The 23,856-nt window shown below is 46.5% G+C and overlaps 2 protein-coding genes across 6 annotated transcripts in view; one reads left to right on the plus strand and one right to left on the minus strand.

Annotated features, from left to right (window-relative positions):
- The window catches only part of FAAP24 (FA core complex associated protein 24), a 91,352-nt gene extending 79,075 nt beyond the window's left edge, over positions 1 to 12,277 (minus strand). The window contains exons 1-2 of one of the 3 annotated variants that reach the window (XM_069216546.1): positions 11,336 to 11,464; positions 11,049 to 11,185 (exon numbers count right to left, since the gene is read on the minus strand). The gene's annotated coding sequence lies outside the window, so the exon portion shown is untranslated. Of the gene's footprint in view, positions 1 to 11,048; positions 11,186 to 11,335; positions 11,470 to 12,217 lie in introns of those variants that run through there. The other 2 variants (XM_069216549.1, XM_069216547.1) reach the window with 2 other exon arrangements.
- The window catches only part of CEP89 (centrosomal protein 89), a 1,116,496-nt gene continuing 1,104,220 nt past the window's right edge, over positions 11,581 to 23,856 (plus strand). For 2 of the 3 annotated variants that reach the window (XM_069216544.1, XM_069216543.1), the window contains exon 1: positions 11,600 to 11,737. In XM_069216544.1, coding sequence (XP_069072645.1) covers positions 11,699 to 11,737 — 39 coding nt within the window. In that variant the 5' untranslated portion in view covers positions 11,600 to 11,698. Of the gene's footprint in view, positions 11,738 to 23,856 lie in introns of all 3 variants that reach the window. The other variant, XM_069216542.1, reaches the window with a different exon arrangement.

Raw genomic sequence — 23,856 nt, forward strand, 5'->3', positions numbered from 1 at the left:
GTAGCCTGCATGAAAGGGTGCATGCGCCAGGTCATTGTAAGTCACCCCTATGATAGGCCCTCCTAGCCCAGAGGGCAGGGTGCAACTACCTGTGTGTGTGGGCACCCCTGCATGAGCAGAGGTGCCCTCACAAACTCCAGCTCCATTTTTCATGGACATCGTGAGTGCGGGGATGCCGTTTTAAGTTTGTACTGGACATATGTGACTACCTAGGCATTTTTGGTATCAAACATGTTGGAATCATACCCTAATACTGTTGTCAGTATTGGAGAGATGTTTCCATGTACTCTGGGGGACCCTTAGAAGACCCGCAGCATTGCTCCTACCAGCTTTCTGGGGTTTTCCAGGAAGCCCAAGCTGCTGCCACACCTCAGATGGATTTGTGCCCTCCTGCTGGTTGATCAGCTCAAGCCCAGGAAGGCAGAATAAAATATTTCCTGGGGGGGGGAGGAGGGGCACACCCTCTCCCTTTGGAAATAGGTGTTACATGGCTTGGAAGGGGTATGCTCTCCAAGCCACTGGTATGCTTTGAAGGGCACATTTGGTGACCAACTTGCTGTGAGAAAGTAGCCTATTTCTAGCATGGTTAGCCCCACTTTTGGCCTGTTTGTGAGTGTGTGTCAGCGTGTTTTTACTGTGTCATTGGGATCCTGCTAGCCAGGACCCCAGTGCTCATAGATAAAAACCTATATATCAATGTGTTTTGCCTGTCTCACTGGGATCCTGCTAGCCAAGACCCCAGTGCTCCAAGTCTGTGGCCTAATGTGTATGCCTGTGTAGTGCCTAACTGTGTCACTGAGGCTCTGCTAACCAGAACCTCAGTGCTTATGCTCTCTCTGCTTTTAAATGTGTCACTGTAGGCCAGTGACTTAATTTACCAATTCCAACTGGCACACTGGACCCCCCCTTATAAGTCTCTAGTATATGGTACCTAGGTACCCAGGGCATTAGGGTTCCAGGAGATCCATATGGGCTGCAGCATTTCTTTTGCCACCCACAGGGAGCTCAGACAAATCTTACACAGGACTGCCACTGCAGCCTGCGTGAAATAGTGCACACTCTATTTCACAGCCATTTTCACTGCACTTAAGTAACTTATAAGTCACCTATATGTCTAACTTTCAGTTGCTGAAGGTTAGATGCAAAGTTACTAAGTGTGAGGGCACCCTTGCACTAGCAAAGGTGCCCCCACATAGTTCAGGCCCATTTCCCCGGACTTTGTGAGTGCAGGGACGCCATTACACGCATGCACTACATATAGGTCAATACCTATATGTAGCTTCACAATGGTAACTCCGAATATGGCCAGGTAACATGTCTAAGATCATGGAATTGTCCCCCCCATTCCAAATCTGGTATTGGGGAGCCAACTCCATGCATCCTGGGGGCTCCACCTTGGACCCCCAGTACTGCCAAACCAGCTCTCTGAGGCTTGCACTGCAGCCACAGCTGCTGCCACCTCGCAGACAGGGTTCTGCCCAACTGGGATCTGGGCAGCCCAGTCCCAGGAATGCAGAACAAAGCATTTTCTCTGAAAGCAGGTTGTTACACCCGCTCCCTTTGGAAATAGGTGTTACAGGCTGGGGAGGGGTAGCCTCCCCCAGCCTCTGGAAATGCTTTGAAGGGCACAGATGGTGCCCTCCTTGCATAAGCCAGTCTACACCAGTTCAGGGACCCCTTCTCCCATACTCTGGCAGGAAACTGGACAAAGGAAAGGGGAGTGACCACTCCCGTGTCCATCACCACCCCAGGGGTGGTGCCCAGAGCTCCGCCAGTGTGTCCCAAACTTCAGTCATCTTGCTTTGCAAGGTGTGGGGGCACTCTGGAGGGCTCTGAGTGGCCAGTGCCAGCAGGTGACGTCAGAGACCCTTCCTGAAGGTCCATACCTGATAAGGTAGCCAATCCCATTCTCAGGGCTATTTAGGGTCTCTCCTGTGGGTTCTCTTCAGAATCTGCTTGCAAGTTTCCTTCAGGAATCCTCTGCAACAACTTCAGCATCCTCTGACCTCGGATCATCTGCGGCCTGCTCGAAGAAACGCTGTAACTGCAACAAAGTGTCTACAAGAGACACTCTTCTTCAGCAACTTCAGCTCCAAGTCAGCAACTGCAACAGTAACAGTTTCCACCGTGTGCATGCTCTGGGGACTCCCTGTCTTCATCCTGCACCAGAAGGACCGAAAAAATCTCCTGTGGAGTGACAGTCACTCCCCTTCTCCAAGCAGGCACCTTCCAATGCGATGACCGGTACCCTGGGACTCCTCTCACAGCGACGAGCATGCTCCTAAGGACACAGACTGAATATCATTGACATAGGCTGTCCTGAGGTCCTGATGGTGTAATGTGGAGGAGGTAAGACCTTGCCTTCCCCGAGAACGATGGTACCCCTGTGTTTTGTGTCTTCTTCGGCTCCTGAGGACTTTGTGCACTCTTTGCAAAATTCCTTCGTGTACAGCCTGGCCCAGGTCCCCAGCACACCTCACTGCGACGCTGTTCTCCGGCGGCGTGTGACCTTCTCTTGTTGTGCTGCATCAACTGCGTTTTGCACCTCGTTTGAACCCGGATCCTGTGGATTCTTGGTGTGCTGCCTGGCATCCTGAGGGCTCTCTAAAGTGCTGAGAGCCCCCTCTTCCTCCTCACACAGAGTTGAGGCCCCCAGGTCCCTCCTGGGTCCACCCAGCGCCATTTTGATGAAAAATGCACTTTTGTCGTAGCCAAGGCTTGTTGGCACCTTGCAACACAAAATCTTGTCTGCAACGATCTTCAAGCCGTGGGACATCTTTTGCATCAAGCAGGAACCCGCTGGCATCTTCCTAGAGTGCATTTCTGCAGTCTTCTACTAACCAGGGACTCTTCTTTTGCACCCTCTTCTAGGTTGGCAGGGGCTCCTGTCCTTCCTGGAACTTCTTTCGACTTCTGGACTTGGTCCCCTTCCTTTGCAGGTCTTCAGGTCCAATAATCCAGCAGTTGTTCTTTGCAGACTTGGTTGGCTGCTGCAAAATCCCCAAAACGAGGTGTAGTGTGTCCTAAGGAAACTTGCAGTACTTTACTCCTGCTTTTCTGGGCTCTGGGGTGGGGGTAATGTACTTACCTTTACTGTATTCTTACTCTCCCAGATATTGTGCACACACTACACTTGTCTAGGGGGAAATTTGTGATTCACATTCCACTTTTTTAGTATATGGTTTGTGTTGCCCCTAGAACTATTTTCTCACATTGCATTATATATGATTTCCTACTGTTTGCATTGTTCTATGTCTATTTACTTGTCTACTTTTGGTGTCAAGTGTATATATGGTGTATAATACTTACCTCCAGAAGGATTATTGTCACTAAGATATTTTTGGTACTGTGTCACCCAAATAAATGCCTTTATTTTTGGTAACACTGAGTATTGTCTTTACTTGTGCATAAGTACTGTGTAACTATAAGTGGTATTGCATGAGCTTTGCATGTCTCCTAGTTCAGCCTAAGCTGCTCTGCTATGGCTACCTCTGTCAGCCTAAGCTGCTAAAACACTACTACATTCACTAATGAGGGCTAACTGGACGTGGTGTAAGTACCCAAGGTACCCACTACAAACCAGGCCAGCCTCCTACACTTGCATAACCTAGTCTGCACCGGTTCAGGGACCTCCAGTTCCTGCTCTGGCACAAAAACTGGAAAATGGAATGGGGAGTGACCACTGCCCTGTCCATCACCACCCCAGGGGTGGTGCCCAGAGCTCCTCCAGAGGGTCCCTTGATTCTGCTGTCTTGATTCGGAGGTGGGCAGAGGCCTCTGGGAGCATCTGAGTGGCCAGGTCAGGCAGGTGATGTCAGAGCCCCCTTCTGATAGGTGGTCACCTGGCTAGTTGACCAATCCCCGTTTCAGGGCTATTTAGAGTCTCCCTTTTGGGTGGGTACTCAGATTTGGCTTGCAAGATTCCAGCAGGACTCCTCAGAAACCTGTACTTCGACTTCTGGCCACTGGAACTGCAACTGGACCCTCCGAGAATAGACAAGCTGCATCCACGACAAAGACTCTGCTTGCAACATTGTTTCCACAGCTTCTGCAACATTTCCCCAGCTGCGCATTCTCTGAGGACGGCAAATCTTCAGTCTGCACGAGAAGGAAGAAGGAGTCACTTCCCTGCATCCACAGGCACCAACTGCAACGAGGACCAGCTGCGTGGATCTCCTCTCATCCTGAGCTGCCTCGATCTTCCATCATGGGTGGTGGCCTGGAGTGGTTCCATTGGTCCTCTCTACCAGCTGTCCAACTTTGGTGGAGGTATGCCCTTGTCTTCCCCTGCAGGACAGTACCTCAGTGCACTGCGTCTCTTGCAGCTAACAAGGCTTGTTGGCATCTCCTCCAAGGGATCTTCAGGCTCCGTGTAGTCCCACCCTCTTCCCTGCGACGCACAGCCCCCTGTGTGCTTCTCCTGCAGCGTGGGACCCTTCTTCAGTTGTGTTGCATGGGCTCCTCTGCGACCCCTGGTTTCTCTTCCATTGCGTCGACTGTGGGAGCTGCCTTTTCTTCGGTGGACTCTCTGCCTTGCTTAGGGTCCTCCCCAGGGCTCCCCCCCGTGGGTTGAGTCCTCGTGGACCTTGCTGGTCCCCGAGAGCTCCACTTATTGTTCACTGCGACTTCTGCCTTTTCCACGGCTTGCTGTGTGGCATGGAAAAGCCACAGACAGACAGCAATCTTCCATCCGGCGTGGGACGTCGACTGCATCCTCCTGGAATTCTTCACCGTCTCCAGGGCTGCATTGCTGACGTCTTCATCCTACCGTCAACCAACTCCTGAAACCACAGACGGGTAGGTAGTGGCTCCTGCCACCACCGGACACTTGTGCGACTTCTGGACTTGGTCCCCTTCTTTTCCGGTCTTCCGCTTCAGGAATCCACCACTGTTTTCTTGCAGTCTTATCTTTGTGTTGCATTATACTTATTTTCCTTCCTTTTAGTGGTTTGGGGAAAATCCAGTAACGTACTTCTTTCTTCCTGGTTGCAGGGGGGCACAGTGGGACTTACCTTCGGGGTTTCCTATTACCTTCAGCTCTCCGCTACAGATTCCACTTACCTAGGTGGGGGTCCTGGCATTCACATTTAATTTTTTATGGAATATGATTTGGGCTCCCCCTAGGGTCACTCTTGTGTATTTGCTATTGTACTGTTTCTACTGCTAATTTATGAATAATTCTGATTACTAGTGTACATATTTAGGGTGTTTACTTACCTCCTGTTGGGGTATTTGCCTATCTAGTAGTTTTGGTAATTTTGTCACTAAAATAAAGTATCTTTATTTTTGTAACACAGAGTGTTTGATTTCATGTGTGTATGTGCTGTGTGGCTTCAGTGGTATTGCATGAACTTTGCATTTCTTCTAGATAGGACTTGGCTGCTCATCCACAGCTACCTCTAGAGAGTCTGGCTTCTAGGCATTGCCTACATTTCACTGATAGGAGAACCATGGACCTGGAATAAGGTTTAAGTACCATAGGTACCCACCACACTCCAGGCCAGCTTACTACAAATACATTTCAGCTAAGCTAATACACACCACCAGAAATTGAATTCCCTTTTGCTTAATTCCTGCAATGCAAAAACACAGCAGAGAAACTTGCATGAAGGAATCTCATTCATGTAATCTTAAAAGCCACATTATTTCTGTCAACTCAAAACTAACGTCAAGGCAATCTGACTGCAGCCTTGTCTCTGGCAGAGCCCTAGTTATGAAAACCTAAGAACATTAAACTAGGCATTATTTCCATGTATTTAACAAAAAATAGCTTGAACAACATCACAACGCTTTCATGGAGAAAACACAAGGATGTATTTCCATGTTAACAGAGCAACTGTTGCAGCTTCCACGGTTATTAGTGATATCATCTGTGAGGTCATGCATGAGATGAGGAGTAAGGCATTATGGTTGTGTAGCTAACCATAACTGTGAAATATGAGAGTTTTAGATTTCTAAACAGAATACTCTCAATTTGAGTTCCTCCTTTTTTAAATACCTCCATGCATAACCACAAAGACTCCTGGGGAAAACTTTTTTTCTGTGAATCTATTCAAGCAAACCTATGCTGCTACCACATCTCTCATATATGTGCACCCCTAACATTTGTTTCAACACAGCTCTACTTCTACAGGGGCATGCAGAGAAAATGTGTTTGCCATAATATCCTGCATCTCTCCAGCAAAGCGCTGAATACGTTTTTCACTCAGAGTTACACCACAGCTCCATGTATCAAAAGTGTTGCCTGATTAACTTGGAGCTTGCACTACCAAGGAGTTATGAACCATAACAGGCAATATATAACAAGCAATACGTTCTTATTACTTTGAAAGACATTTTATCAACATCAGAATGAAAGAATGAGTCAAGGACAACAATGATTCAAACATATGTCTTACAGGCAGAATGCATACATCTGCAGGGGGTGCATAATAACCACCCAGGTTAACTTAACCAGGATTAGAACTTGTAGCTTGCATGCTACACAAGGACCTCTGCAACAGATACATCAACCCACTGACAACATAACAAAGACCACAAATATATGACATACTGGTTACAAGCAATGCTCTAAAACAGACATGCTAACCATGTAAACTATTTGAGGACTCAAACCCAGTGCTTTAACTGGGAAGGTACTGTCAATTACTGAGTACCTGGCTTTTTAACCTCAAAAGGAAAATTTCTCAGTAGGGATCCACTACTTTTAATAGGAGAGCAGCAGTACTTCTCAGTAGCAAACACATACTCTAGCATAGTGAGTACTAACACTTACATATTTCCATTTCAAGCACTGATCATAACTGGAATCAAAGATTGCAAACATCTGAAGAAATTGCTTTACAAACTTATGGCCTTAAACTTGCAGGATGTAAACGTCTACAAGTGGCCTAACGTTCGAGCAGTCTTAAAACACAGTATACTGTGATAAAGCCAGACCAGCTTTAACATAATTTTCCCTAGTTATCAATTTCTTCATGGACAGGCTTTGTAAATATATATAACACAGTATCAGTAGCAAGTACTGTTTGTTTGTCCTTTGCCAACCTCGCCTCCCCTCCCCCTCCCTCTGACCCACACAACGAATGGGGTCTGACACTCATCCACCCATTCTTTATTCAACTATTTCTTTTTGGCATTTTACCACTTACCCATCCCCAGAGGGAACACTGCCCAGCCTCCACGGGCCAAAAAGAAAAAGTATTTTTGCCATTGTTATGGTCCTGCACAGACAATTTGTTTTTTAAAAATGAGTGATGGGAGTCTCTGGCCAGTTGGCTGTGCATAGGGAGGGGTTTGTGTCTGTGGTAGGTTGAGCAAAGAGCCTGACCTGTGGCCAACCTCCTGCCTTCATGGTTGGCCAAAACTTACTTTAAGATGGAAAAAACACTCATAAATTCTCTGAAAAACAAAGGTTAAAGTGGAGTTATATGTGAGGAAGATATTATGATTTTCACTTACAAACCTTAGCAATTCACTGAAAAAAAACACTACAGCATTAAAACCAAAAAAACACTGATGTTTGTCAATTAAACAACAGTGACATACGTATAACTTGCACTGCTATAATGCGCTGTTTTTGATATCACATATTACACCATTGATGACATCTGAAATCTATGGTGGTGCAAGTAATCTATGTCAGTGGCAAATGACTGGTGTATTTCCACGCTTTTTTGGTTTTAAAACGGTAATGTTTTTTTCAGTAAATTGCTATGGCTTAATTTATGTTAAAATCTCACTGTCTTCCTTGCATATTACTCCACTTTAACCTTTATGTTTTTCAATGCATGTTAGAAATTGGGTTTCTAGTTGGCAGCGGTATGCACCCTGTCCAAGTAGGGATCACAATCCTAGTCAGGGTAAGTCAAAATATACGACCTAAACTAACATGCGTTCACCCTGTGGTAGCTTGGCGCAGAGCAGGAAGGCTTAACTTAGGAGGCAATGTGCAAAGTATTTGTGCAACACACACACAATAATCATGCAATGTATTCCACAAAAAGACTCCACACAAATGTAGAAAAATATAACTTGTTTATCTGTATAAATCAGGATCTGAACGACAGAGATCTAATATGTCAGTTATTAATGCAGGATTAAGGAAAGCAAGGCTGATAAAGGATCACGGGTTAGAAGAAATGGTGCAGAGATTCTTTGCCACAAGTGCGTGCTATCTCCACAGATTACAGTAATGTCTGGATTTCCCTCTTCTGGGAGAGCAGCTGAGTGTGAGGTTTCTGGGCATGTACACCAGGGAAGCAAGTGGGTGGGGGGGAGGGCACAGAGTAACTGTGAGGTGAATGTCTGTGGCCCCAGGGGAGAAAGTCACTGCCTCAGCCACAAGGAATGAGCAGAAAACGTATGAAGCCGCATGGGATACTTGACAAAAGAGGGTGGCCAAGTTCAGCAAGTCGCTCAAAGTTGTTCGTCACAGAGGACTACCAAGTGCTTCAAAGCCACTCAGGGTGATAGCAGAAAGCAGGCGGCGAAGCTTAGTGGGGCCACTTATAGTGATTGCAGATAGCAGTGGCAAAGCTTTGGGGAGACGTTCAGAGGGATTGCAGACAACGGGCGGCAAAGCTTAGTGAGGACACTCAGGGTGATTGCAAATAGGGGCAGCGAAGTCCAGCAAGGCCACACAGGGTGATTGACGGATGCGGCAGCGTAGCTTGGTAGAGTCACTCAGGGTGATTGCAGATAGCTGCAGTGAAGTCCAGCAAGGCCGCTTAACGTGACTGAAGAAATGAGTGGCAAAGTAAAATGAAAGCCACTCAGAATCACTCTGGGGTTGGTGGAAGGGTCCTGGGCTACTGGGCAGGGATTAGAAGGAGAAGGCAGCAGTTCCTAGGAACAGTCAATCCTGTCAAAGTGGCGATCCTGGCACAAAGTGGTCTTTACTCCACCAGCGTTCCTGGAGTCCAGAAGTGTACTAATTTGAGTGGGTCAGGGACCCAGTACTTATATTAGAAAGTGCCTTTGAATACAGGGTGACTACAAAGAACTCCTGTGAAGTGCACAGGCCCCATTTTCAGGTCAGCCTTGGCTCCAGACTATCAGTGGGTGGTAATCAGCCCCTTTGTCTGGACTCTGGTGACTACTCTTTGAGGTGAAAATGTGAGCCCTTCCCAACCACCTCCCCAGAAAGACCCATCGGTGTGCAGATGAATACAGATGCAGTTGAGTATCTTGTGTTGTGGGTGCCTGGAGGGAGTGCAAAAGTGTAGCTGTCACCCAGTCAAGTCAGACGTGTACTGGAGATAGGCTGTGAGCACACAGAGCATGGAGTGCAGAGAAATTCCCACTTTCTCAAAGTGGCATTTCTTAAAATAGTAATAATAAATCTGACTTGACCAGTAAAGAGTAATTCTTATTACCATTCCAATGGTACTAAACACAGTGTAACTACTTCTCTCAGATCAGGAATTACAGCTTAAAGGTACCATAAGGAATTCCTAATGCTGGCCTATGAGCGGGGCAGGGCTTACGTAATGAAAAACGACTTTGGGGGACCACGAAAATTCCGGGGACATGAAAAACCTATGAGTACATGTCCTGCCTTCTGCTTACATGGCACCCTGCCCTACGGGCTACCTTAGGGGTGACAGATGAAAGAAAAGGAGACTTTTGGGCTTGACAAGAGGCTTTACAAGCCAAGTCGGTGGCAGTGAAACTGCACACACAGGCTCTGCAGTGGCAGACCTAAAACATGTTTACAGAGCTACTAAAGTGGGTGGCACAACCAGTGCTGCAGGCCCACTAGTTGCATTCAGTTTACAGGCTGTGGGTATATGGTATACCACTTTACAAGGGACTTACAAGTAAATTAAATGAGCCACTTGTGGATACACCAATATTACCAAGTTTTAGGGGTGAAGCACATGCACTTTAGCAATGTTAAAGTGCTCAGAGGCCTAAGGCCAACAAAAAGATACAGCAACAAAACAGGAGGTATAGGCAAAAAGTCTGGGGTAAACCCACTCCAAGGATGCCAAGTTTAACATTGAATATATAAAATAAACACCTATGGAATGCATACAACTAGAGCACAATGTGACTGTCATTGAATCTTCTCCATACGACGCTGCATTTCCCAACTTCACCCCCAAGTTTGCTTCTCATTTTTGGCATTGTGCACCATAGCTCCCGTTATTCACACAGCTTCTTGATTATAGTTGCAACTTTGAAACCTCATGTTTCCAGTACCTCCACACCGTGTACATCTTCTCTTATGTGTACTTAGAGGTGGCCGACCCACTGAAAGCTCACGGTAGGTGCCTGACACTGGCTCAGGACAAGGTCCTTTTGGAAAATGAGCTGAGTTTCCATGTGAGTTCTGACTGCCACCTATGCTCTCTCAAGAAGCACCAAGAATTGGAGACAAAAAAAAGAAAATATTAACCTTTGATTTGAAAACAGGAGAAGGAAAAGAGGTACCCATCTAGAGGCTGCATGTGAATTCAGAAAAACTGGTATTTTTCCCAGCTTCTCTGCTGTGGTTCTTTTTTCCCTTATTGCATTTAAGAGCAGTTCAAAATATGTGAGCTCGGGATGTGTGCTGTGCTTTAGAAATAGCTCTCGTGTGTCTGATTTAGATAGACTGTAATGTTTTTTTCATTTGACATTCTAGGCCACTGACAGGGTCCATATAACTGACAGCACTATTAGGTATCCCGGGTCTCTGCGTGATGTGCTGCTCCAGTCAGGTTGTTTCCTTTGACTTCTAGGACTTGTAGTCTTGTTTATTCCATTATAAAAAAGGCCTAGAAGTCCCAGAATTGAACGGGAAGAATCTGGACTGAAGCAGCACATCAGGCCCGGTCTTGGGAAACATGGCAGCTAAGATGACTTGCCTCTCTAACTCACTTATGGCATTGTTGTCATGGCGATTGGGGTGGTGGCATACATATTTTAAGATGATGTTTACAAACTGTCACTTTTCATAAATGGCTCTCAATGCAGTGATACATACAGTCTAATGTACAAAGCTGAAACGCTTCTTCATGTAACAAAGAAATACACTTTTTCGAGGTTTGAATAGTCTTTACCGTATTTTTAGATGTGTTGGTTGCACTGATTATCAGGGCTCAGCTTGCGCGTGGACTTGAGTCCAGCCGGACACTTGGTTCGGCTCTCGCGGTTGATTTGTTGACTCGCCCTCCACCTCTATGTGTACACTGGATCCCTGTAGTCCGACAAACATGTCTTTTTAGTGCTTAGGTCACTTTAAGAGTAGGGCATGGTTTAATAGCTGTGCTGTTGTCCAACAGCTGCATATAATCCGTTTTATAGAAAAAGCACGTGTCCTCTTTTGTAAAACCAATGTCTCCCTCACCTGAGAAGGGCGCGCTGGCGGCTCACTGGCCCAGCTCTGCTGCTAAAGGGCAAGAGGAGAGGGGGTGGTCGGCGTAAGACCTGCGAGAGTGGAAACAACCGAGGCGCGAATACCTCGCTGACTGCCGCTCCTGGCTGACAGCTTCGAAGCGCCTCAGGTAGTTGAAAGACGTGAAGTTGCTAGGCCCGGACAGAAGGGCGTTCCCAGGGAGGAGCCCGAGCTCCGGCCCAATGAGGGCCCTCCTTGTTGGGCTGCGGTTGTGAAGGAAGCGTCCGTTTGAATCGGAAGATGCGGAGCTGCTGAAGTCGCTGCTGAGTGCGCTGCGGTGCTGCTGGAAGTGTCAGTCATTCCCCGCCCGTCAAGATGCCTTTTGGGTTTCCGAGGCGCAGTTCTGCGCAGTTTGTGAGTACTTTATTGGCAGCCTTTTCTGCACATCTGTGAGGGCAATGTTGCTCGTCCCAGAAGCAAAAAGTACTAGAGGAGGGAGGAAACAGCCGCGAGAGAAGTAAAAGCAGAGACAGATAAATCAGGGAAATATATAGACATCATAATCCGCAAGAGTACGTGAGGAGACAATTTACCCTTTACCCGTCCATAAAAGAGCCTACCACCGAGAACCAGCAAGGTATACATGGAGAGGCAATAAAATAAGTAAACAGTAGGGGAACACAAAACAAGCACTGGCAAACTCAGTGGTTCTGAACTGATAGTAATGAAAGTGCACGGTAACTGATGAGTGAGTTGTTCCTGTGCTGCGAGGATGGGTAAGCGAGGAAAGCCAGTCGTATGAAGAATGGGTGGATGAGTGTCGGACCCTGTGGGGGCACAGGGAGGACAAGCGCTACTCGGCCTCGATCAACCATGGTAGTTGGATCCTTTTACCACCGTTGTCGGCCCAACCGCAGCTCCCGAAACTGGGCCATATACAGCCCTTTCTGTACTTGACTCTTAAGGTAGTGAGGGCCAACAGTCACAGGCTTTTCGGGAAGGTAGTGTGGGTGGACAAGAACTTAACAGAAAAAAGTGGTGGAGTGGGAGGGGACAGCAAGAGCTCAACATTAACCAGCAGACACAATATCACAGTGTCCAGCCCGTGTCTTATTTTGTTTTCTTTAAAAAATAAAGTACTTTAACCTTTCAGAACTAAATACTAAACAATTTTATGTTTGTTTATTTTTATTTATGTATTGTTTCAGTTAATTAATACCATAACAATTTTGCCAATCTGCATCATAAAAACATTCTAAAAAAAATAAAAGAGTAAAACATTTAATTCAGAAAATGTAAATTCGTGAGTTAGAAAAAAAGGAAAGGAGAGCAATTTTACGTTTTAGTGTCCCTGAAATAAAGAAAAAGGAAATGTCTCACTTAAAATTTGGAGACAGAAGAAATACAGGCAAGTAGCACTTTAGTTTATTACTGTCCTGGAGCTTAGGGTAAGTCATGGGTGCTTATCACTCTTTTCAGGGTGCGCAACTGCCCAACCTAGTAGAGCTAAGAACCTAAACATCGCTTTTATGCATGACGTGTTTAAAAAAATTGACTAACTTACAGTTTAGCTGGGGGTTGTGCGGTTTGAAGCAGGCTATTATGGCTCACCTGCAGGTCCTAATAGCTCTGTCAGTGAACATCCTCTTGAGTAGTATCTTCCCAAGGTCTAACAAACCTGGACAGATTCATATTATATGTATCAGATCTTCATTTTGGCATGTACAGTGCTTACACTGATGCAAGATGATGTCTTTCCCCGACTGAGCATTGGCCAGGGTTGGCAGATTGCCTAATCACATTATCATGAGATTGTTTCATGTGCGGTGCAAACGTTGTGAAGAGATAGGCAGCTGGTTCAAGTTTAACGTAGTACTTTATGGTCATCCACGCATGTGACCAGGCACTAAATTTGGCTTTATTTTCTATGAACGAAAGCAATTTAGTGGCCTTAGTAGCCCCTCTGGAGAATGATTTGTATGTCGGGACTGCTTCCCATAAGTCCTTAAGTCGTAGTTGGACGATTGATGATTGACGGTACTTGTTGTAGGCTGAGTACTGATCTTGTTCCAGTGCCTTCCAGAGAGTCTTGTTCAATTTGTCAGCTGAGTGACTGATTTTGTACCAAATTTTAACTGCCTCTGCTCTTGTGGCCAAGTCTTGCCGTACTAGTCTGAATTCAAGGCAGACCTGCGCCGGCGAGGCAGTGTTTGGTAATTTGAAGACTCGTCAGAATACTTTGAACTGTGTTTTGTCTGTCAAGAGCTCGTCCTGACCGTGCATTGTCACTCTTGCATAGGTTAGTGAGGGAAGCAGTTTAGAGGAGATGACTGTTAACAGAGGACCAAGTGATCGGCTGTGTAACTGTTTGGCCAAGCAAGAGAAAGCGTAAATTAGTTCTGTAACTCTTTGCGCAATGTATCTCTTCTGTTGACGACAGGAGCCCTGGACATCTAAAATTACTCAGAGATGTTTATAATACGGCACCGCCTCTAGTGAAACGTTGCTCAAAGCCATCCTTGATCTAAGAGTGTTCTTGCAACCTACACACATTATTTTAGATTTTGACATATTGATTTCTAGTTGGTTTGATTGAACATTATCTGGAAGAATGTTTAGAGATCTTTGTAGCCTGACCTAGGTGCAGCTGAGCAGTACCAGACCGTCCGCGTATAGTAGGTGTGTCAGTGAGAGCCTTCCCAAGCAAGGAGAGTGAAGATTTCCAGGGTCCAGCGCTGGGGTCAGGTCTGCCATAAATAAGTTGAACAGATGCGGGGCGAGTACACAGCCTTGTTTTAGGCCGAGGGTTGTGGGGATTTTCCTGGAGAGCCCCGTGCCATCACCGATCCTTATACCTACCCATGTATTTGAGAATAAGGTGATTATAGCATTAAGGAGGGGGGCTGGGAGGCCCCACTGCTTCATCTTGCCCCAGAGCAGGTGTCTGTTCTCACGGTCGAAGGCGGCTTTAAAATCGATAAATCCAAGATAGAGTTTCCTGTGCCGGCGTCTGCTCTATCAAAAATGAAGTTATTAAAATGTTTGTCGTGGTACCGGCTCCTTTCCTGAAGCCTGTTTGGTTAGTTGGAACAATGTTGCGTTTTTCAGACCATGTTTTTATTTCAGCAAGGAGTAGGGAGGCGTAGTTTTTTGCCTCAACATCGATAAGAGCGATTAACCTATAATCGCCTGGGTTGTCCCCGTTACCTCCCTTAAAGATTGGATTGATAATAGCGCCTCACCAGCTCTCAGGGATTCAACCTCTTAGTCTTACTTCCTGGTATAAGGAGGTAAGCACTTCTGACCATAAGACAGCGTCTCCCCTAAAGATAGCTTGTGGAAGGACATTGGACCCGGGGGCACATTCCTGACGGGCCTTTAGGAGTGCTCGGTGTATCTTGTCAGTTGACAAGGTGAATTCAATCGTCTCCCCGTTGTCCGGCGCGGAGGTGTTTCCCTTCTCTGGTGTCCATGCTGGGAATTGCGAGGTATTTCCACAGGGGTGGCACTTTGCTGTGAAAATTGTCTTGAGATGACTCACCCAGGTCTTTTCAGGGATATTCGAGTTGTTGATTGGGGTCCCTCGGGTGTTTAAGTTGTTGATGCCCCAGAATTCCCTGGGATTTTTCCCTTTTGCGGCGTGTATTAATTTTAGCCAAAAGGAGTTCTTAACTTCGGCCTTGGCTTTGCGTAATTGTCTTTTTATACTCCTTCTTTGAGTTCTTCAGTTTTTCCCAGAGCAGCTGGTTGCCTGGTCGAGCCTTCAGGCATCTCGCCAGCTTCCTTTGAGCTTTTTTTTGAAGGAGTCAGGCTTGTTTTGAGAGACGGGCCAGGGTGATGTGACGAATTGGGCGTGATTGGTTGCTAGGAGAATGCTGGCCCAGTATTTTCACTCAGAAGTCTTCACAGGCATTCATTATATGTTTGTGGTTTTTAAAGCTCTCCAGCATAAGCAGTTTTGCAGATAAAGATATGACTCCTAATGTGGCAGATGACCAGCGTAGTCTCTTCAGGCTTTTTGGATCTGTAGGGCCCATTTGTGATGGGTTAGGTGCATGCACAGGCAAGGAGAACCTTAAGGTCAGTATTTGGTAGGAGTGGTCACTGAAAGTGGTATATTTTATTTGAAATTGTTGTACCAAATGGATCAGAGGCAATGTGACTAGATTGTAATCTAAAATAGACTGTGAATTAGGGCCACGGAAGGTGAAGCTTGGCGGGGAGTCACCAACAAATCTCCTGTTTAGTAGCCTTAATTTGAGGTATTCCAGTGACGTCACCAGCTGTGCCCCCTACTGATGATCACGGCGAGTAAAGGTCGATGATGCCTGTGTCGGGCAATTCCAGTAGGAGTTGTCAGCGTTAGTATTTCGTCTTCCTCTTGTGCCTTAATTAAATTTGAGTTGAAGTCTCCTGTCAGACTGATGTCCCAATCAGGGTTGGTCTGATGGTAGAACGTAATGATTGCTGTTAGCCTTTTTACTGCGCCTTGTTTGCGAGAAGAGCCGGGGTGTACATAGGTGTTGACCAGCAGCACCAGTGGCCTATTGGTGGAATTCCAGTCGAAAAGTTTGAGCACTTGACAGTCTTTGTCTTCTTGTGGCAGCTCTTCTGTGTTCATTTTTAGGGTTGAGAGGTACACTGCTAGACCCCCACTTGGCCTTCTGTGCTGCTTGTGCTTGACTGTTGTTTTGAAAGGATGTGAAATCCGACAGTGGAAAAAGCTGTTGTGACCAGGTTTCCTCGAGTGCAATTACATCTAAGTTGTGCCAGGCTTTAGGTGGGGATCCTTTTTCCAGCAATGATTGAGCACCTGCTATGTTCCAGGATAGAAGCCTTAGATGTTTTTGGTCTGGGCATGCCTGTGGTGGCTCATGCAAGGCGAGGTGCATTAAGGGCTACCGGCAGCCACTCCCATCTGGCTTTGGCAAGTGCTGTTTGGATTTGAATCGGGTGACTTCTTCGGTTGCCAAGAAGCTTCGGGGAAACATCTAGGGTGCCCCTCAAGATCATTGTGGGTTTTTCATCCATTATTGTGGGGGTGTTAGAGTGGAAAGGGATATCTGTCCCACTCTGGCCTGATAATCAAGATCCCCCATATCTCAAAGCGCGAAGCAAACACCAGAATGTGATCTACTATTTCTGCTGATTCCCAGGTTGTTAGGGTGGCTTCTGGGCATTTGTTGTCCTTCAGTGGTTGAAATTCTACAGTTGTTAAATCTGCTGAGGACAGGGCATTAAGCTCAAGAGTTGCTTTTAGGAGCCTCATGATGTTCCCTCTATTCAGGATGTTGTGGTTCGCCTGAGAGGTGTAGTGTGGTTGAAACCACAGCTTAAGGGTGAATCCCCTGTGCATTGATGGCAGTAATTGCTGAGGAGATGCATTATGTGCAAGTACCGTACTTGGTATTTTGTAGTGCACAAGAGGGTGTGGACAGAGAGTGGGACCTTCCGAGATGAATGCCCTGTCGGGTTTTTCCGGGCCTTGAAATAACAGACTGTGATTCCCATGGAGGGGAATAACTGTAAGCGTGGGCGAGTCTTGCCTTTGAGAGATGGCAAGTTTTTCCACAACTGAGCGGTCTTCGGTACCAGCATTTACTATTAGCCTACAGTTTGAAGAATAACCAGTTACTTGTTTCACTGTGTCAGTTCTTGGGGGATCTGCATTGGGGGGGTTGATGCCCTTGGCCGGATGTGTAAGCTATTGACCTGGCATTAGTTTGTTGGTTGCGGGTCCTCTCTGTGGTGGGAGGGCTGTGTGATGATATTGTGATTGCATCACTTGGCGTTGGATGAGAGACTGTGTGGGAGATGTGGGTCTGGAGCGATATTTGTCCCGGCTGTGGTCTGTGATTGGTTGAGTTCTGTCGGACTAGTTTGGTCTGTATGAGATTATAATATAGACCTTTCCCTTTTATGGTGGGGGCGGGTTGTTTGTCAATATTATCTTGATCTCTGAGGTTGCACCATGTGGTTCCGGCGAAGTTGCTCTGGATTGGGGATGAGCTGTTAATTGTTTTTGATCCTCTTGCGAACCTGTTGCCCCCGTGCAATGGCAGCCTGATGAAAGCTTATTGTTGATTCGTTTTGGGGAGGGTGGTGTCATCTGACATTGATGCTGACAGGGATGAATCTGCCTGGTCAGACGGGCTGCTGCAGTTCCGGATGGTGATGTCTTTGTCGATCTTCATTGGGGCTGCATTGGCAGGTTGTTTAGCGAAGATGGTATATATCTTTTTACATGACCCATCTTTCTGATCGCGTTGCTTCTTCCTGGCTTTCTTTAAGCATTTGTGTTGTCTTTTCAATAGTTTTGGCTGGGAGGTTTCGTTGCTGATCCAGATTTGCCCTTCTGGTGCAACTTCTTTGAGAGGCGACTCAGAGGCAGGTTTGGGCTGAATCATAGGTATTTGTAAGTCGCAGATCAGCTTGTGTTGGCTGGTGTTCACCTCCAGTTTTTGGGTAAAGATTACAGTTGGCGATTATATTATTGCTTCCTGATATCTGGCGGACTGCAACGTTTTAAAAATATTTGACAGACTATCTGGAAGTACTGCTAGTTTGTCAATGACTGGGCAGCAGGCACATTGACCTTGGTTCGGTGTGGGGCCTGCCTGTGGTCCCACTATCAAAGATGTAAGGATTTACATTTTTTTTTTGTTCATTTCTGCAATTCACTCGGCCATTAGGTTCATTATATCAATCTGTGTATCCAGCTTGTCCGACTGGAAATTTAGGACTTCAAAGGATGATCGCAGGGTTGCAAGTAGGCTGTCCCACCACAACGGGACAGTTGGTTCTTGGTTGTCTGCTTGATCGAGTGCTTGTGTTTGGTCTTTCCCTGTAGTTTGATTGTGCTTCCACAGAAGGAAAGAAGTTTGGTAAGCGCAGCTAGTTGCCGTCCTGCCTAGGTGTGCCCTGCGTTAGATGGTATACTGTGGGGGTCCTTGTATCAGGGGATGACTGTGTGTCCCTGGGCAGGAGGGTTGCCAGCGTGTGATCGCCTTTAACTCCGTCAGGGCATAATACGACCATCTTTATTCCACATGCTCTGTGAGATTGGACTGCCAATTTTTTAGTAATATTACCTGAAGCTGGACTTTTGGAGTGATTTGAGGGGTGGATGTCCTCCATATGGAGGGTTTTAACTTGGGCATTGTTTAAGAGGAAAAGAGAGCAGGACCAAAGTTCATCTGTATGCAGGCTGTGCAAAGGCTGTTTTACTGGGTTTGCTCCTGAAGGGCTGAATGCTGTGGGAGCCTAAACTGAACCTTGCTTTGAGGAAAGTAGATGAAAATTATCGTTGTAAAAGTGCGGTGGGCTTGAGTTACCATTTCTGTAGTTTTTACGGGGCCAAATTTCCATGGTGACCTTAACATTTGATGTGAACCTCTTAAACTACTTGTTTCCAGTGAGGTGCTCCTCTTGACTGGGGAGTGCAGAGACTTCGTCTGGGATAGAGTATATTGGGGCCATTGGATCCTTCAAGAAAGGGAACAGCTTTAATGTTCCGATTCTTGGCTGTGACAGAAGCACCAACTCAGTTGCAATGTTTCCAGTTGTTTCCTTGCTGAGTGCTGGATGGAGCTTCAAGTTGGACTTCTTCCGTGGCTTAGTTGCAATTTGCTGCTGGTTCTTGCCGGATCTCATGCTTCGACTCTTAGGCTCTACTGATGGGATTTCAGAGTTGTTTGAAAGTAGATTGCGGTACGCAGATCTGAGAAAGTCTGAAGAGGTGGAGGTGGGGATCAGAGGGGGGAGCCACACCTGGCCACAAGCAGCACCAAGGTCTAGCTTAGCCGCTTCTGTGGAACGAGGCTCAGCGTACTTATAGGGGGTACGGATGCCACCCATGCCCTGCTGGGTCACCTCGGCTGCGGCCTGTTGTTACTATTGCTGTACAGATCGGTGGAGTGCTCAGTAGGTGCTTGGTGAGTGCTTAGTAAGATGCTTGGTGATTGTGCCTGGTGTTGTGCCGCGTACGCAGGTGTTTTCATGTTTGATTGTGAAGATGATAGCTCACTCGGCTCTTCTCTTTCTGGGCATCTTCTGGGTTTTCCTAGAATTAGATCTTAGGGTGAGCGTCACTGCTCCTGCGCCACATCTCCTCCCTCTCTACCCCCTTTGCTGGTAAGAGAGTGGGAGGGGCACAAGCACAGGGGAGCTGGAGCGAGATCAGAAGATCGATATAGTCAAACAGAGACAAAGCCAAGGTTCAAGATTCGATATTCAACAAGCCTATGAGAGGCTTAACATATCGGTTTGTGAAGATGGTGGCTCTCCCGGCTCTTCTCTTTCTGGGCGTCTGGGTGTCTTCTAGGATTTCCTGAAAATGTAGACCTTGGGGTGTTCCAAACTATTCCTGCACCGCCTACCCCAGCTAGCTACCCCTTTTGCTGGTAGAGGGTGGGAGGGGCACTCAGGAGCTGGATCAGTAGTCAGTAAAATCAGTGTGATCAGAGACAGAAACAAAGCCAAGGTTCGATGTTCACCAGGCCTATGTGGGGCTTAGAAGTTGAAGAGTTAAAAGCAAGTTGGGTTAAGTTGGTTAGTTTTGAACTTTTCTTCTTTTTGAGGAAGGAGGCAGGAGGACAATGAGCGTTGGCGGCAGCAGCAGCTGCTCGGGTCAGCTGAGTTCAGCTGGAGTCTTCTGGGTTAAGCAACCCCAAACACCAAGCACCAGCACTGGCAACACCAATGCCAGTACCAGTAGGGTTGGGAGGAAGTCAGGGGGGCAGTCAAGCCGGCGGTGGACCAGCGCGTTTCCCCCCCCCCCCCTCAGCTTGGACAATCAGTGCGGGGGGACAGTGCCGCTACGCCCATGCCCGCTTTGACTCACATGTTCTTCTTCTTTTCTCCTGTCCTCCTTCTTCCCGTCGCTGTGGTGCTGCTGTATCTCCAGGCGAAAAGGGAGCGGACAGTGGAAAGGACGCTGAAAGCGCTGATGGTGGCGGGCTGGGTCGCTAAACGGCGTATGGGCTACTGTGAGCTGAGAGCCACAAGGAGCTGGTGCCTCCTACACCACGCTATGCTCTCCGTCCGTCGGTCCATCAGCCACGTTCCACGTCAAATGAAAACAGCCAATGTTTCATTTCACCTGGTGCTCACTCTTCAGGCTCTCCTTCCCATGGTCTGGGGCTCCAGACACTGCTATCCTCCCTTTCTTCGTTCTTCCTTCTTCTTGGCGGGCGACACAGGAAGCAGCACTGCTGGAGCCTAAACAATTCAATTAACTGCATACAGAGTGTGAACTAAGTTGTAATGGGCTATACACCTCCTTCCTGCTATGGTCAGCATCACACCTCCCTCCTCCTATGACTGAGACCCTGAATCTATGGTCTCTAACACACAGCAGGTTTTATGCTAGGATTAAACACTTGTGGCTTAATTTCAGAGGTAAACAGCTCAACCTCTTTTTAATTCCTACCCCTTTTTCGGAGAAAATAAATCCAGTGAGTGCAGCAGGCTCATCTGCATACATTTAATCCCTGTAGCCGCCAGGCTACATTGTTTACCCCGTACTTACCCCATACCTTCCGTGTTTGGGGTCAAGGGCAACAAGTTGTTATGTTTACTTTGTCCTTGGGACAAGTAGGCCCAACCCTCTGCAGCACAAACCCTTTGGCTCCCTGTTTACAGAGTGGAACTCTCTACAGTTGAGGTAATGTGTTTCCAAAAGATAATGCTGTTCGAACTTGTATTTATGGTTCATTATTTGAAAGCCTTGATTATTAGGGTGAGTGCTGTAAATAAATGTTTTAAGGTCACACTTCACTACTGACGTTGGTTCCAGTACAAAAAAAAACAGCTGTGTATACACGTTTGAAAACTTTAGGCTATGAGGCTAAGTATAATGCTCCCAGAATGCTCTCTGATTAGATGCAAATGAAGTGTCATTTAGTAAAATGTGTTGATGCATGCTAGTATTTCCCAAAAATATTTCTAATGGAAAATCAGTGTAACCATTTTCAACACAAGTATGGGAAGCATGAAAATAAACAAACACTGACAAAGCCAACTGATCTGACATATTTTTATAAGTCTTTTAGTTTCATCAATGCGTGTCTTGTTTTGACATGGCTTTTGTAACCCTTTATTGTTGTGGGAGCTACCAGGCCCTCAACATTGTAACAAACACTGCCAAAAAAAACCCAAAATGTTTTGAACTCTAAAAGCACACGTTGCCACCAGTGGCATAACAAAGGCCCTGCAGCCGCCCTCCAGGGGGCCCCTTTAGCACAGCACCTGCCCTGAGTGAGTCTGGAGAGGGGGCTCCTCCATGTTCTTTGCAAAGGGGCACCCTCCAGTTTCGTTACGTCACTGATTGCCACTGTAGTTCCTGACACTGAACAAAACTACTTTGTGTGCCAATATGCTCCTTGTGGAAGAGCAGAATGCAATCCCTCACAGTAAAGCCAGCCAAAAGAGAGAGAAATAGAAGTTTTTATTAAACAAAATGTCTTTGTTAACACCAGACCTAATTAGGGACCAAGACCCACATGTAGGTAGCTTTTTGCATGTCACAAACAGTGACTTTCGCTGTTTGCGACGTGCAAAAAGCACATTGCGATGCACAAACCCAGTTTTGCGATTCAGTAACCTGGTTACCGAATCGCAAAACGGGTTTGCGAGTCGCAATTAGGAAGTGGTGTTCCCTTCCTAATTGCGACTCGCAGTGCAATGTAGGATTGTTTTGTGACCGCTGGCGCAAACCAATCGCAGTTTGCACCCATTTCAAATGGGTGCTAACACTTTCGCAAAAGGGAAGGGGTCCCCATGGGACCCCTTTCCCATTGTGAATGTCACTGTAAACATTTTTTCTGAAACAAAAACGTTTCATTTTTCATTTTTGTAATGCATCTCGTTTTCCTTTAAGGAAGCAGTCACAGACATGGTGGTCTGCTGTCTCCAGCAGGCCACCATCCCTGTGAGGGCCGCTATTCGCAAGGGGGTCGCAAATTACGACCCACCTCATCATTATTCACTAGGTGGGCATTTGCGAAGCCCTTGCGAATCACAGTTGGTGTCAGGGACACCATCCTACATTCGGATTTGCGACTCGCAATTTGCGGGTCGCAAATCTGAACCTACCTACATGTGGCCCCAAATTCTTAAAGAAAGTCACAAAAGTGCACCCATGGTATATGTCGTACCCCTATAAAATATTTGTGAACTGTATTTTAGCATGGGTAAATACGCATGTGTAGATTTGCTCATGTGAAAATCTATTGAGCATCTGCAAGTTCATTTTCCCTCCGGCCACTTTCTTCCCAACCCTGGAAGAAGTTCTAATTCTGCCATTGTCAGGAGTAAATGTCCAACCTTTCTTATTATGGGAAAATATTAGAGAGAAGCTGGTGAAAATCTTTAAAACGTGCAGGTTAGTAGGTTTGCAGACTCAAAGGCAATCCAGCCCTGGAACTATTGCTTACTGCTTCCTCCAGCCCCAGTATGCAGATCTGCAGAAAGGTGGCAAAATAAGGAAATTGCTACAGTAGGGACTGAAACTGCAAGTATTCAAGCCCTATTATGGTAGTAGCCCTGGCATAATCAGAGAGGCTATTATCAGAGCTCTTACATAATGAGATTGCTACCATAATTTGTCGCCACACTACATGGCACCAAAGGGACAAGTAGATCTTTTTACAGGACAAGTAGATTTGAGAAGCAACCTGTCCCCTGGACAAGTAGATATTTTAATAAATTCCACACCCCTGAAGTTTCTTGTTGGGACACCACTGGTCCACTCTTCCTCCTACTACCCAAGGCATCGCACTTGTGAGCACCTCCTCCTTGCACTCCTCCCTCTCCTGCTCATCTCTTGACGGCTTGGTTAGCCTTTGTCTGAACAGCTCACATTAACCACAATGCAAATGGGGAAGTCAAGGGCCCAGAAGGCGACACAACTGACCCTGCTTAGTTAAAAATGTCAGAGCATCTTGATTGGCCTCCTTTTACCAAATCCTGCACCTAGCTATCACACTCGGGATCCATGAAGACTCTGTAATCCATCCAGAACACATTGTTCCTTTTTCTTGGCTTCTCATATTTAAATGCCTGTATTGATTGTTTCATCTTTTCAGAGATGCTGTATTTATCTGTGTCTCATGGTGAGTATCTGGGTAAACACTTTCTAGATCACAGTTCCATCATGGTGGTAATGGATTAGGTTAGCCACCGGTCCAGACATCGAAGCTACAGTTCGGGTTGTTGGAGGACTCCGCAATAAGGTCCACCATATGCAAAGTTATTGTAGACTATTTTGAGGTAAACTGTGGATCCACACTGTCCCCATTAGTTAAATGACCAGCATTTAAAGTAGTTATACCTGGCTGTTACATCCATGCAAAGGTGGGCAGTCGTAGGGTGTTGAACAAACATTTTTACCAGGGATGCTGCTAAACAAGCCCTCTTGGTTGCAACTGAGGAATATATTTCTCTTATTGGAATGCTGTGCTCCCTGAGTGTCCCCTCATACACTGCCAAAACTGTCAATGCCACTGTCATTCCGAATCTGATAAGTCTAACAA

The sequence above is a fragment of the Pleurodeles waltl genome, chromosome 12 (genome assembly GCF_031143425.1).
Source record: "Pleurodeles waltl isolate 20211129_DDA chromosome 12, aPleWal1.hap1.20221129, whole genome shotgun sequence".
Lineage (NCBI taxonomy): Eukaryota > Metazoa > Chordata > Amphibia > Caudata > Salamandridae > Pleurodeles > Pleurodeles waltl.